Genomic DNA, 13,978 nt, shown 5'->3' on the forward strand with positions numbered 1-13,978 from the left:
TTCAGCCAAGCAAGAACACCCGCTGCTCCGTACATCTGGGTCTTTTTGACAACTCGCCACGTTGCCGAGTCCCACCCGCAGACTGTTTCATCACCACTCACAGCAAGTGTCTGGGACGGTCCAAGAGCGCGCGCGGGCGACGTGCACGTCCAGATGTCAGTCTGTTTGGAGATCTACAGACGAACGTAGAACTCTAGGACTCTAGAATAGAAAGGGCATGGACCTTGATAAATAGTCCATGTGTTGTGTGGTAGCCTCGCGGAAAATGCGAGGACGCCTTTTTTTTGCTTCCCTGTGGTATGCTGGGTGCTTTAACTCGGCATGAAGCATTGAAACAGATGGGTGGAAAAGAGGACAGAAGCGACGGTATGAGTGTAATCACCTGAAGGCAACATTAGCTACCTGAACCAACTATTATTTTTTTTCACTCTCAGTTCATTATTTCCTGTCCGCGGAGGACCTCAAATATGCACTCTGAAACAAGTGCGTGCGCATGTGCCTGTGCTTATGTACGTGCGTGCATGTGAGAAAGTGAGGAAGTGTTGATATGTTCTGTCTGGCAGTTGGGAAGGGTTGAACCACTAGAGTAAGGGGGCAGAGTTGGGGGTTGAAGACAGAACAGTAGAGAACACTGTTGGGAGTGAGCTACGACTGAAGCTTGGACGAGGTCAGTGTATTCTGGTAGGTTTGAAGTTTCACGTTTTTTTTTATGCCACAAGTAGAGTGAAATGCCTTTCTTGCAAGCTCTGAACCCAACAATGCAGTAACGAATAACAATGTAATACTACAAGTAGCATGCGGTAGAACAAAAACACACGAGAAATAAAATCAGGAGAAGACAACCGTAAGTAAGCATACTACAGTGTATTCAGACCCTTTAACTTTTCCCACATCTTGTTACTTTACAGCCTTATCAATCTACACACAATACCCCATAATGACAAAGCAAAACAGGTTTTTATACATTTTTGCAAAATTATAAATAAAAAATGTCTGAAATATCACATTTACATAAGTATTCAGACCCTTTACTCAGTACTTTGTTGAAGCACCTTTGGCCGCGATTAGAGCCTTGAGTCTTTTTGGGTATGACGCTACAAGCTTGGCACACCTGTATTTGGTGAGTTTCTCCCACTGTTCTCTGCAGATCCTCTCAAGCTCTGTCAGGTTGGATGGGGAGTGTCACTGCACAGCTATTTTCATGTCTCTCTAGAGATGTTCGATCGGGTTCAAGTCCAGGCTCTGGCTGGGCCATTCAAGGACATTCAGAGACTTGTCCCGAAGCCACTCCTGCTTTGTCTTGGCTGTGTGCTTAGGGTCGTAGACCTGTTGGAAGGTGAACCTTCGCCCCAGTCCAAGGTCCTGAGCACTCCGAAATGGATTTTTATCAAGGATCTCTCTGTACTTTGCTCTATTCATCTTTCCCTCGATCCTGACTAGTCTCCCAGTTCCTGCCGCTGAAAAACACCCCCACAGCATGGTGCTGCCACCACCATGCTTCACCGTAGGGATGGTGCGAGTTTTCCTCCAGATGTGACACTTCGCATTCGGGCCAAAGAGGTCAATCTTGGTTTCATCAGACCAGAGAATCACCATTTAAGAATGATGGAGGCCACTTTGTTCTTCGGGACCTTCAATGCTGCAGAAATGTTTTGGTACCCTTCGCTAGATCTGTGCATCACAATCCTGTCTCGGAGCACTACGGACAATTCCTTCGACCTCATGGCTAGGTTTTTGAGCAGACATGCACCGTCAACTGTGGGACCTCATATGCAAATCATGTCCAATCAATTGAATTTACCACAGGTGGACTCCAATCAAGTTGTAGAAACATCTCAAGGATGATAAATAGAAACAGGATGCACCTGAGCTCAATTTCGAGTCTCATAGCAAACGGTCTGAATAGTTAAGGTATTTCTGTTTTATATTTTGAATACATTTGCAAAAATGTCTAAAAACCTGTTTTTGCTTTGTCATTATGAGGTATTGTATTGATTGATGAGGAAAACATTTAATTTGATCCATTTTAGAATAAGGCTGTAATGTAACAAAATGTGAAAAAGTCAAGGGGTCTGAATACTTTCCGGAAGCACTGTGTAAATACAGGGTCAGTCAGTTCCAGTACCATATTTACAATGTGCAAGGATAATGAAGTGATATAGGTAGATATGTATAGGGGTAAGGTGACTAGGCGTCAGGGTATATGATAAACAGAGTAACAGAAGCAGAGAACATTCTATGGCTTGGGTGGCTGGCGTCGTTAATGATTTTCCGGGTCTTCCTTTCACAACGCCTGATATAGAGGTCCTGGAGGCAGGGGGCTCGGCCCCACTGATGTACTGGGCTTTCCGCATCACCCTTTAGAGTGCCATGCCGATCGAGGACGGTTTCCATACTTCTGGTTTGAGTGTGTGCGTGCGTTTGCATGCTTGTGTGTGTTTTGGTATACGGTGGTGCAAGCAGTGGTGGAAAAATACCTAGTTATCATACTTGAGTAAAAGTAAAGATACCTCCATAGAAAATGACTCAAGTAAAAGTGAAAGTGAAAGTCACCCAGTAAAATACTACTTGAGTAAAAGTATTGGGTTTTAAATATACTTAAGTATCAAAAGTAAAAGTATAAATCATTTCAAATTCCTTATATTAAGCAAACCAGGCGGCACCATTTTCTTTTTTTTTTTTAATTTACGGATAACCAGGGGCACACTCCAACAGTTAAACATAATTTACAAATGAAGCATTTGTGTTTAGTGATTCTGCTAGATCAGAGGCAGTAGGGATGACCAGGGATGTTTGCTTTATAAGTGTGTGAATTGTGCACTTGTTCAATTCACACACTTTGCGCCCTAAGCATTCAAAAAGTAAAGAGTACTTTTGAGCGTCACGGAAAATGTATGAAGTAAAAAGTACATTATTTTCTTTAGGAATGTAGTGAAGTAAAAGTGAAAGTTGTGAAATATAAATAGTAAAGTACAGATACCCCCCAAAAAACGACTTAAGTAGTACTTTAAAGTATTTTTACTTAATTACTTTACACTACTGGGTGCATGGGGTTGATGTGAGAGCCACAGAGCTGGGGGGGAATAGAGGGGTGTAGGGACGGGGTCTGTTGGACTTTGAGGAGATAGAGTTTCTGTGCACAGCTGCTTTGGCCTGTAGATGGAGAGAAACATCTGTATTAATCTCAGTCCCAAGGGCAGCCCACTGAGCGCAGGAATGAGAGAAGGAGCGGGGGCTGGGTGAGAGCGTGTGTGTGCCTGCGTGCCATTTCAATCCTATTCCACGTCCGTCCTATTCCAACATTATCACTTCAGAACCCTGTAATTGACCAACACTCCCACCCCATGTACCCCAAATCTGTATTTCTCTTCTTCTTTTTTAAAAATGTTGTTACTTGAGAAAAATTATTTCCACCCACCTACCACCTGCTGTCTCTACTGCCACATTCACCGACCATGTTCACATACAACGTTCCATATTCCTTAAAGCACGATGTAACGTACATCGACGCCAGCGATGTGATGCTGAGATATAAAATACATCAGAATCCCATGACTCCAACATGACTGTGGCGTGACGGCGAACGTTTCCCAGCATGCATTTGTGTGTTTGTGTATGTGTACGTGTACAGCAGTGGGGTGACACAATGCTATCTCAATGCCAAATCCCTCTACTAAATCCAAACAAATTGGCCAATTAGAGGCTGTTTTTATTCTCCGGGCCCACCTATTACCTAGCCTCGCAAAGCCGCCCGGATCTCGCGAGCTTCTATATACGGAAGCTTTTGAGAAGAGGCCGCTTCGCGAGGCTACTTATTACCTGACACACCATAAAACCTAGACAACGGGCTGCCAACTCTGTGGCACCACCCAGGGGGTTGTGTGGGGGTGAGGAAGGGGGTGGCAGGGGGCAGGTGGTGCCCTGTGGTGTCACTATGGTAACGGATTGGATAACTATTGTTTGCTCTCGTCAAGTCTCACACCCTAATATGAATCTAATCAACAAACAAGTTGTTTTATCTCATTAATATGTGTCCTACGCTTGTAGCCCTGGGGTTCTATTTCAAAGAACCTCAGAATTGTATCTAACTGTTTCAAAATGCTTTAGATTTCATATGTTTTTACGGGGTTAAGAAAGGATGTAATTCAATTGCATCTACAGTAGAAACACTATTCAAATGTATACTTATACTGCAAGTAAAAGTTGAATGCTTTGTGTACATATTGGCAGCAGGTCTATTGTTCCCTGGCTGACGTTAGAGCCAGCGGAGAGCAAGGAAACCAGTGGACTCAAATGATTGTTGTTGCTTTTTGTTTCGACTCCATTTAGTGATGTGTTTCACACATCTGGTGCGGGTTAACAGCAACAGAACATTTGGACAATTTAAACAGAGTGCAGAGGTACACCTTTTTTTTTATAAACTGGCATATTCTCACATATATGTGTGTTCACGTTGGAGCCAAACTCAACACTTTATTTTATTTTACAACAGCCCTGCAGAGCAGCTGACCTCCAGCAGGACTATGAGACACCCAGGGACCAATCAGTATGGCTCGAGTTACTGAAATGATATAAAGCCAAGCACTGTTTCATTTGACTTTATCCACACATTGATACACTAACAAACACACATGCACCCACGCTCGACGCAGGAAGGTAACGCACGCACGCACGCACACACACACACAAACACACAAACACACACACACACGCACGCACACACACACACACACACACAAACACACAAACACACACACACACACACACACACACACACACACACACACACACACACACACACACACACACACACACACACACACACACACACACACACACACACACACTTCCTCACCGCCTCAGGCTAGGGTAATCCATGCAGGATTGCATGACAACGGAGCAGAGCAGGAAGCCATGACTAACACACCTGATAACACATTACTGTAAGACAATAAAACCCAGTTGTGGAAAACAGGCCATGCAGGTGATGGCAGTGTTTAATGATGTGAGAGATGCACATGGTAGACATGCAAGTCATCCTGCTGCCCTGTGGTGCGTGAGACCGAGCGGGTTATCCGTGTGTGTGTGTGTGTGTGTGTGTGTGTGTGTGTGTGTGTGTGTGTGTGTGTGTGTGTGTGTGTGTGTGTGTGTGTGTGTGTGTGTGTGTGTGTGTGTGCGTGTGTGTGTGTGTGTGTGTGTGTGTGTGTGTGTGTGTCTGTAAGTGTTTGACTTCGCCAGGCCAACTCAGCCTGGCCAAGCCGCCAAGAGCTTGGATGGTTTGTTTAAGGGGAAATGCCTTAATTCACTGTGGATGAGGGCTAATGCACTGGGGACCGCCGGGATCATATCAAATATATTAGCCAAATGGGAAGTGTATGTGGTTATGTATGTGCATGCGTGTGAGAAAGTGAGAAAGTGTTGACATGAGTCAGTGTGTAGTGGTAAGGAAGGGTGGGCAAGACACAAATCACTCCAGCTAAAAGGACTACACATTGGGCGAGAGAGAAAGAGAGAGAAAGAAAGACAGAAACTTGCCCATGTTAATTGTTTCATACGCCAAGCTCACGCGACAGAAAAACGCCATCCAATTTCACACAGAAGTGTGTCAGCGTGTTAGCGTGTCAGCGAGCGTTGCATGTTCAGCAGCAACACACCCTGGGCTAGGGCGACCCATGTTGCGTGTAGCTGTGTACATTCTGCATGTATGCCGTAAGCCATTTACACAGCTGGCCTTTTAACTGAAGTGACTCAGACAGAGGAGAGGACGTCCCTGGCCCTGGGGTCTGTCCCAAAGCAACACACCCACCAGCCGCAGAGCAGTTCAGATACACACCGACAACAGATCCACTTTAAGCAAGACTGAGAACAGCTTAACTATACAGTATACTGACACGATCAGCTATCAGCTGACCCCAGAGCAGCTCGGATATACACTGACAGCACATCAGATATCAACTGGCCTCAGAATAGCTCAGATACACACTGAATATCACCATACCATATCATATAATGTATTTTACCGCCATTCAATAACTCTAAACACAAATCAACTGCCCTGTGCACAACTCAAGCACTCAGCAGCACTTATCAATGATACAACATCAGTTACATTCCATGACCACTTTATTTGAATGGCATATGCTCAAACAATCAGATTGTGCCAGTTCCAACTCTTTTTTTCCCCCAGGCAACAACTAGAACTGAAGGAGAGCTCTCTGTGGCAATGCATTTAAGCGGGGCAAAGTCATGAGTCTACACCAAAGTACTATTCCCATCCTCTATGCTCACTTGCAGACTCTCCTTAGGGGACGTCTGTCAAGAATCAGGGTCATGCGGAACCACCAAACCTCTTCAGTGCCTCCCTGCGTTTTCACTCTTTCTTTTTTGCTCTCCTTCTCTCTCCCTCGCTGGCACTTTGACGGGACTATCAGTGAAATCAGACACAATCCTGTTGTCACAATATTTAAAAGCTAAAATGCCACCCAGCTAACTTATAAAAAAGCTTCCCAAGGCTACTTCCAGGGCAGCTGGAAGTCAATCTAACAGAGGCGTCTCCGGCATGATGCCATTTATGGAACCTGACTTGTGAGGGGTTAAAACGGAAAAACCCCCACAATGAATGAGTGAAATAAAAAAGCCATCAGTGTCTATGATTATAAGAGAACTCTCTCTGTTCTCTTGTATTCTCTCTCTCTCTCTCATATAGAGGCGTATTAATCAGCATTATGATCTGGTGGCCTGGATCAAGCCTGGCTCAGGAAGAAGAGCCCTGACAATGAAGCCCATTCACGAACAGGACCACAGTGACATCATATCCAAATGATACAGTATACTTTGCAAAAAGGTTATCACAGATCATTTGAATTTTGGTAAGAGGAACCCAACTTGGCATGAGGGGAACCTAACCTGCCCTGTGGGGCAGAGAAACGGCCACTGTGCTGCTCAGTAACCATATCACCAGGCCTCAACCCCTCATAGTCACTGGGAGCTGAGTGGAAATGACTGGACAAGACGGCAAACATTACTTTGATTGGGGCTTCATTCACAAGCCACGAGTCAGAGAACAAGCATAGAAACCTATAGCGAGAAAGGGTCTTGATTACGTAAGACGGGTTCAGTTATGAAATGATTCATTCATTCGCCGCAAATCGTTTCGCTCCTTCGCTGATGTGAAACACCTTGATTTTGATTTAACGTCAGCCTTATGGATTACAGACTGAGAAAGAATCAAAGGCCCATACAGTACATATCAGAGTCCTCTCTGCCTCTCACAGGCTGTCTCCTTGCCCTGCTGAAGTCTTAGGTTGCCTGAAATGGCACCCTATTCCCTTCATAGTGCACTACATTTGACCAGGGTCCTAGAGCCCTATTCAGGACCTGGTTAAAAGTAATGCACTATATAGGGATTGGGAACATGGTGCCTTTTCAGACATGTTAGGAAAAGAAAGAGGCCCTTGACTTTGCAAGGCTTTGCGGTCCCATCCAGCTGTGTCACAGCCTGTCCAAAATAGCGTCAATATAGCAGCTCCCTCTGTAATGGCATAGTGCGGCAGAGAAAACACTGTCACCTCCCTCTCCGTTGCCAAAACACTCCAACAATCATCCCTCCATCCCTCCAGGATTCTTCACAAGCTCCAGCTACCTCGGGCCGGGAAACCTCTTCTTGTTATCTTTGTTGACGTTCGCCTCTGAGCTTTGAGAGTTCTAGAACTGCCGAAGTCGTACACCGTATAAGTTCTCTGGCCAGATCCCCTGCAGCAGTGTCCTGTTCTTCTTCAAATGAATCGCAAATACTCGTCTTGGCCCTTGGTCATTCATGTGGTTGCTGTGGTTGCGTCATTCGCTGGCCAAATTGAGTTATGGTGGTGTGTTGATCTTTCCATAAATCCCCTGGCGTTGCCTGCTAACGTTGCGACGATGGGCAGGCAGTAAAAGCTTCGCTCGCCGTTGCTGCTGACAGCAATGGTAATCAGAAGACCGAGCAGCATCTCAGGGGGATTTCGCTAAGACTCACTGATTAGATAAGGAACGCGGTTATGAAACCTGGACACGCTAAATCCACAGCCAACAGCTGGGAAGAAAACATTTAGCAAATGCTTAGAGGGGAAAGTACACGGGCTATCAGACACATTGTCTGTAAGGTCTTTCATTCACAGCATGGGTCAGAAAAACAACTGTGCTTGCCCAACTCTGATGTTAGAATCCAGACTGCAGTATATGGATCCCTTGTGAATGTTGTTTTGATGTTATTTGGTTGGAAATGCAACAAAAAAAAACCAGAGGAGAACGAGATTCACTTTGAACCTATCCTGCTGTTGACACTTGCTCATGCTCAAGATAACAGCGGTGGACGACGTGTCTGCAGGTTACAGCCATCTGCAGGGTTTAGCACCTGAACGTTAACACGGTGGACAGCTGTTTGACTGAGACAGACGGAGACTAGACACTGGAATGTGATGCTCGTGGATTCCTAGACTGGATCATTATCTCAATTGCAACACACTGTGAAGACGGACTACCTATTCCACAACTTGTATCTACATTTGATGGCTTTTCTCCCGCAGCGTATGCTATAGCCCTATGAAGTGTTTCTGCAGGACAAAGACCCGTGAAGTCCAATGTGCGAGCGAAACAGAATGGTTGGTCCAATAAAAATAGAAAATGCATTACATTTTTTACTCCGGAGATTTGAGAAATCCCCAGTTGTCTTTTTAGACCAAGAATCTGTAGGGTAATACGTCTTAAGACCCAGTGTTAAGTAATTAGATATAACCTAAACATGGAGCTGGGAACATAAACAATGTCACTTGGTCTGTAAATCAATACTATCAACAGTTGAATGATTTGCACATACACTATATACACAAAAGTATGTGGACACCCCTTCAAATGAGTGGATTTGACTATTTCAGCCACACCCATTGCTGACAGGTGTATAAAATTGAGCACACCGCCATGCAATCTCCATAGACAAACATTGGCAGTAGAAGGCCTTACTGAAGAGCTCAGTGACATTCAACACGGCACCGTCATAGAACTCCACCATTCCAATAAGTCCGTTTGTCAAATTTCTGCCCTGCTAGAGGTGCCCCGGTCAACTGTAAGTGCTGTTATTGTGAAGTGGAAACGTCTAGGAGCAACAATGGCTCAGCTGCAAATTGGTAGGGCAAACAAGCTCACAGAGTGCTGAAGCGCGTAGTTTGTAAAAATTGTCTGTCCTCGGTATCACCACTCACTACCAAGTTCCAAACCGCCTCTGGAAGCAACGTCAGCACCAATAACTGATTGTCGGGAGCTTCATGAAATGGGTTTCCATGGCCGAGCAGCCGCACACAATCCTAAGAGAATCATGCGCAATGCCAAGCGTCGGCTAGAGTGGTGTAAAGCTCAACGCCATTCAACTCTGGAGCAGTGGAAAAGAGTTCTCTGGAGTGATGAATCACGCCTCACTATCTGGCAGTCCGAAGGACGAATATGGGTTTGGCGGGTGTCAGAAGAACACTACATGCCCCAATGCATAGTGCCAACTGTGAAGTTTGGTGGAGGAGGAATAATGTTCTGGGTCTGTTTTCATGGTTCGGGCTAGGCCCCTTAATTCCAGTGAAGAGAAATCTTAACCTATAGCATATAATGACATTCTAGATGATTCTGTGCTTCCAAATTTGTGGCAACAGTTTGGGGAAGGCCCTTTCCTGTTTCAGCATGACAATGCCCCCGTGCACAAAGTGAGGTCCATACAGAAATGGTTTGTTGAGACTGGTGTGGAAGAACTTGACTGGTCTGCACCGAGCCCTGATCTCAACTCCATCGAACACATTTGGCATGAATTGGAGCGCCGACTGTGAGCCAGGACAAATTGCCCAACATCAGTGCCCCACCTCACGAATGCTCTTGTGGCTGAAAGGAAGTAAGTCCCCACAGCAATGTTCCAACATCTAGAGGAAAGCCGTCCTGTTATAGCAGCAACGGGGACCAACTCCATATTAATGCCCATGATTTTGGAATGAGATCTTCCACGAGATCTACTTCTGATCATGTAGTGTATCTCAAGTTTCACTCATGTTATTACATATTGTTGAATGTTTAATAAGAGTATAAGCAACGTGTTACTTATCATTTTCAAGGCATGCGCTTATCTGTTTTCAAGATATCTTGAAATGAGATATCCACCACTAAGTGCAAAACTGCAGATGGTTAAGATTAAGACTGAAAATCTGATACTGCAGGGGAACAACATAATAAACACAGATGGCAAGGGGTGACATACCTAAATTGACAAAGCTCATAACCATGTCTGCGTCGTTTAGGAAGTTGTTGTCCTGAAGAGTGGCTATCGGCGGCCCCTGGGTGGTGAAGATGGGTTTGTATGGGTAGGAGTACCCATCCTCTTTCCCCTCCGTGGACATGGCGTTGTACAGGTCCAGCATGAACATCGGTGCCGCGTTGTGCTTCCCGTGGAGATGCGGCCGTGGCCGGTGCGGCAGCCCGAGGATCGAGAGGATTTCCCGCTGCATCTCCCGGCGCTCCTGGCTCTTCAGCCGCCGGTGGATGAAACTGGAGTGGACCTCGTTGTCCAGGGTAAAGTTCGAAAAGACCGTGTCCGCAAAAACGCAGTAGCCCCAAAGTAGGAACAAAGCAGGGACACGTCTATCCAAAAATAAAACCATAATGATGCCGTGCGTAATTGCGCTGAGTGCTCTCACCCAAGACTTAGAACAAGGACATTGAACGTCGCAACAGGTTTGTTCAATACCCGTATCATTGACGGCCCCTCATGTTGAGGGAAGAGTTCCCGATTGCAACATCAATTTCACTTCAACGTCCACTTTTACTGGCTTGCCTTAAATCCACGGATCTGCAGAATTTTAAATGTCGATCCTGTACCCTTTACATCCAGCTACTCCGACCCCTTTCACTATCACTGTCTCCCTGGTTCACGCGTTAAGTGAGAGGTTGACAAGACGTGTTGCAGCAAGTGCGATGAGCCGAGCTCAGCGAGCAAACTTTGAGGAGGTGGTTTATGCGCTGGGAGGAGCAGAGAGAGGGAGCGCTTTAATTACTTTAGCCCAGACAATGTTCCTTCTTTCTCTCTCCATCTCCCTCTCTCTCGCTGTGTGTGTGTGTGTGTGTGTGTGTGCGTGCGTGCGTGCGTGCGTGCGTGCATGCATGCGAGCGAGCGAGAGGGGCTCCTTGGCTTGCAACTTGCCACGGGGTGGGTGAAGGTACAACGTGTTTGTATTTTGTTAAATAATTGGATGGGGACATACTTACCCTCACAACAAAAGCACAGTGTGACAAAATACCTTGATGGCTTTGGAAAAGACCCTCCATCAGTGTCATGCTCTCTTTCTTTTGTTCCCTGGAAACGGTTTAAAGGATATTTCAGGATGTAGACAATGAAGCCCCTTATCTACTTCCCCAGAGTCAGACGAAGTAGTACTAGTCGATACCATTGTTATGTTTCTGCGTGCAGTTTGAAGGAAGTTGACTAGCGTTAGCGCATTTGCTAACTAGCGTTAGCGCAATGACTGGAAGTCTTTGGTAACTGCTAGCCTGTTAGAATGGTAACTAGTTAGCGTTGGCTCGCGAAACTACCTCTACCTTCCTTCATACTGGATGCAGAGACATGCAAATGTTATCCACGAGTTCATCTGACTCTGGAGAAATAGATGAATGTTTTCATTGCCAAAAATCCTGAGGTATCCCTTTAACACCACCAATTACCTATGACAAGCACCTGATACTATTGTCTCTGTTTTATGGAAGGGTAGTTATTTGCTTCTAGGGAAACTGTGTGGGCGATGTTGGCGAAGGTGTCCTGTGTTGTCTGATTCTGTGAGAGAGATCATAACATGCCATACAATGTGCTCATACTGTAGGTGCACTCTACCAGGACCAGAACACCAATGACGGGATTATTACAGCTTTACTATCAAAACATTCAGTCAGACAACCTCTGTGAGGTAGGATGAGACAAGTGGTGCAGTGGAAATACATTTATATCCTACAGTCTGCCTGCCCGGTCGCACACATGCCCATGCCTTCTGAGTGTTTAGTTCTGAGTGCTCCCTACTCCCTGTTGCCCTAGCCAGTGTAGAGACAGGCAGGAAGTAGGTAACGACAGACAGCGCTGTGCGGTGCTCAGACACAGGGTTGAAGGGGACGGGGTGCAGATGTTTGGCAGCTGTTTCACCCCTTCCATGTGCCCCCCTGGCCACAGCACCTCTTAAACACCACACTTTAATGGAACGTTCCTGACCCTCTCGTGCACTCCACTCCTGCCTTGACTGGGAGAGGGGCTTTCAGATGGCCCTTCCACCATTAATGACCACTTCATGTTGAAAGGGCTCCTCCTCACAGTGGAAGGGTAAACTTTTAGCTTCACAGAGAGACTCGTTTTAATGGCTCTGTGAGGTTGAGATGTTTTAGGGCCACAGCTTGCCAGGTAATTTTATTACAGTCAAATTAGACTTCAATGGCACAGCGAGGTAGAACGGGGCCGACAGTCCCCCGGTCAACGCTGTAATTGCCGGTAGGAAAGAGAGGGAGAAAAGAGAGAGCATGGCTAGAGGTAGTTATAGGCCGAGCCCACCTCCCTGCCCATTAAATGTGCTTGTTCTCCATTTCATAACAGCCCCACTCCCCTTTTTCCAATGACAATGCAATGTGGTTTGTCTGAGAACCTGCCCTGCGCTCTTCTCCGTGCCTGCCAGCACTCATTCCCTGTGTGTATCCGCAAGTCACTCTATTGCTATTGAATGCTCTTTCAGCGGTAGCCTGCAACATATAAACACTGCTATCCGGTCCCTCAGATAGAATCAGCTAATGGCCGCGGGTGTTTACATTACGGCGGTTTCCGACAGAGGACATGAAAGGGGCTTGTTTTCAGTTAGAACCATAATCTCTCACTTTATACCGCAAGCTGGGGCCCCCTCGGTCCGTAGCCCCTCAGCCGTCCAGCCCCTGAGCCCTGGCCTCAGTCAGTACCCAGAGAGGGGCTGCCACTCCGGGGCACGATAATAGGAACAGACCCCCCTTTGTTTGGGCCTCCATAGCTCTGGTGACAGTCACAGTAAACAGGGGGCACAGACTAAGGCCAGGCTAGGGGAGCTGCACTGAGGGGCCTTTGACCAGGGCGACTAAAGCAGAACAAAAAGGGTTTGAGCTCTCCGCCCTTTCACAGTCACATACACACACATTTTGTATAAGTAATATACACACAAAACCATACATTGTCACACACATGTACACCACACACACACACACACACACACACACACACACACACACACACACACACACACACACACACACACACACACACACACACACACACACACACACACACACACACACACACACACACACAACTACTCCTGTCCTTCAGGGTCTCAAAGTCATCCTCTTCCCTCTATCCTACCATGCAGTCAGTCAGTGCAGCTGTGTGAAGGCCATTATTGGGAGAAGACACACACACAGGGGGCCCTGGTCTAGTAGACCAATCAGTGGCGTAAATTGAGAGTGAAGTGCGGGCCTATTATCATTAGCATTCTGAACAACTGAGCTGTACATTGAACACGTATATTTTGTATGTACCGTACCTGCAAGCCATTTACAGTGCATTATGAAAGTATTCAGACCCCTTGACTTTTCCCACATTTTGTTATGTTACAGCCTTATGCTAAAATGGATTCAATTCATGTTTTTCCTTATCAATCAACACACAACACCCCATAATGAAAAAGCTCAAATGTAATTTTTGTGAAAAACAGAAATACCTACATAAGTATTCAGCACCCTTTGCTATGAGACATGAAATTGAGCTCAGGTGCATCCTATTTCAATTGATCATCCTTGAGATGTTTCTACAACTTGATTGGAGTCCACTTGTGGTAAATTCAGGTACACACCTGTCTATATAAGGTCCCACAGTTGACAGTGCATGTCAGAGCAAAAAGCAAGCCATGAGGTCGAAGGA

General features: G+C 46.0%; 1 protein-coding gene across 1 annotated transcript in view; it reads right to left on the reverse strand.

Moving 5' to 3' along the window:
• LOC129830395 (bone morphogenetic protein 7-like) overlaps nucleotides 1-11,014 on the reverse strand; it is a 49,838-nt gene extending 38,824 nt beyond the window's left edge. The window contains exon 1 of the mRNA XM_055892945.1: nucleotides 10,268-11,014. Within this exon, the coding sequence (XP_055748920.1) occupies nucleotides 10,268-10,667 (400 nt within the window). The 5' untranslated portion in view covers nucleotides 10,668-11,014. The remainder of the gene's footprint in view (nucleotides 1-10,267) is intronic.
• Nucleotides 11,015-13,978: the final 2,964 nt, after the last annotated feature.

This window comes from Salvelinus fontinalis, chromosome 31, assembly GCF_029448725.1.
Source record: "Salvelinus fontinalis isolate EN_2023a chromosome 31, ASM2944872v1, whole genome shotgun sequence".
NCBI classification, from domain to species: domain Eukaryota; kingdom Metazoa; phylum Chordata; class Actinopteri; order Salmoniformes; family Salmonidae; genus Salvelinus; species Salvelinus fontinalis.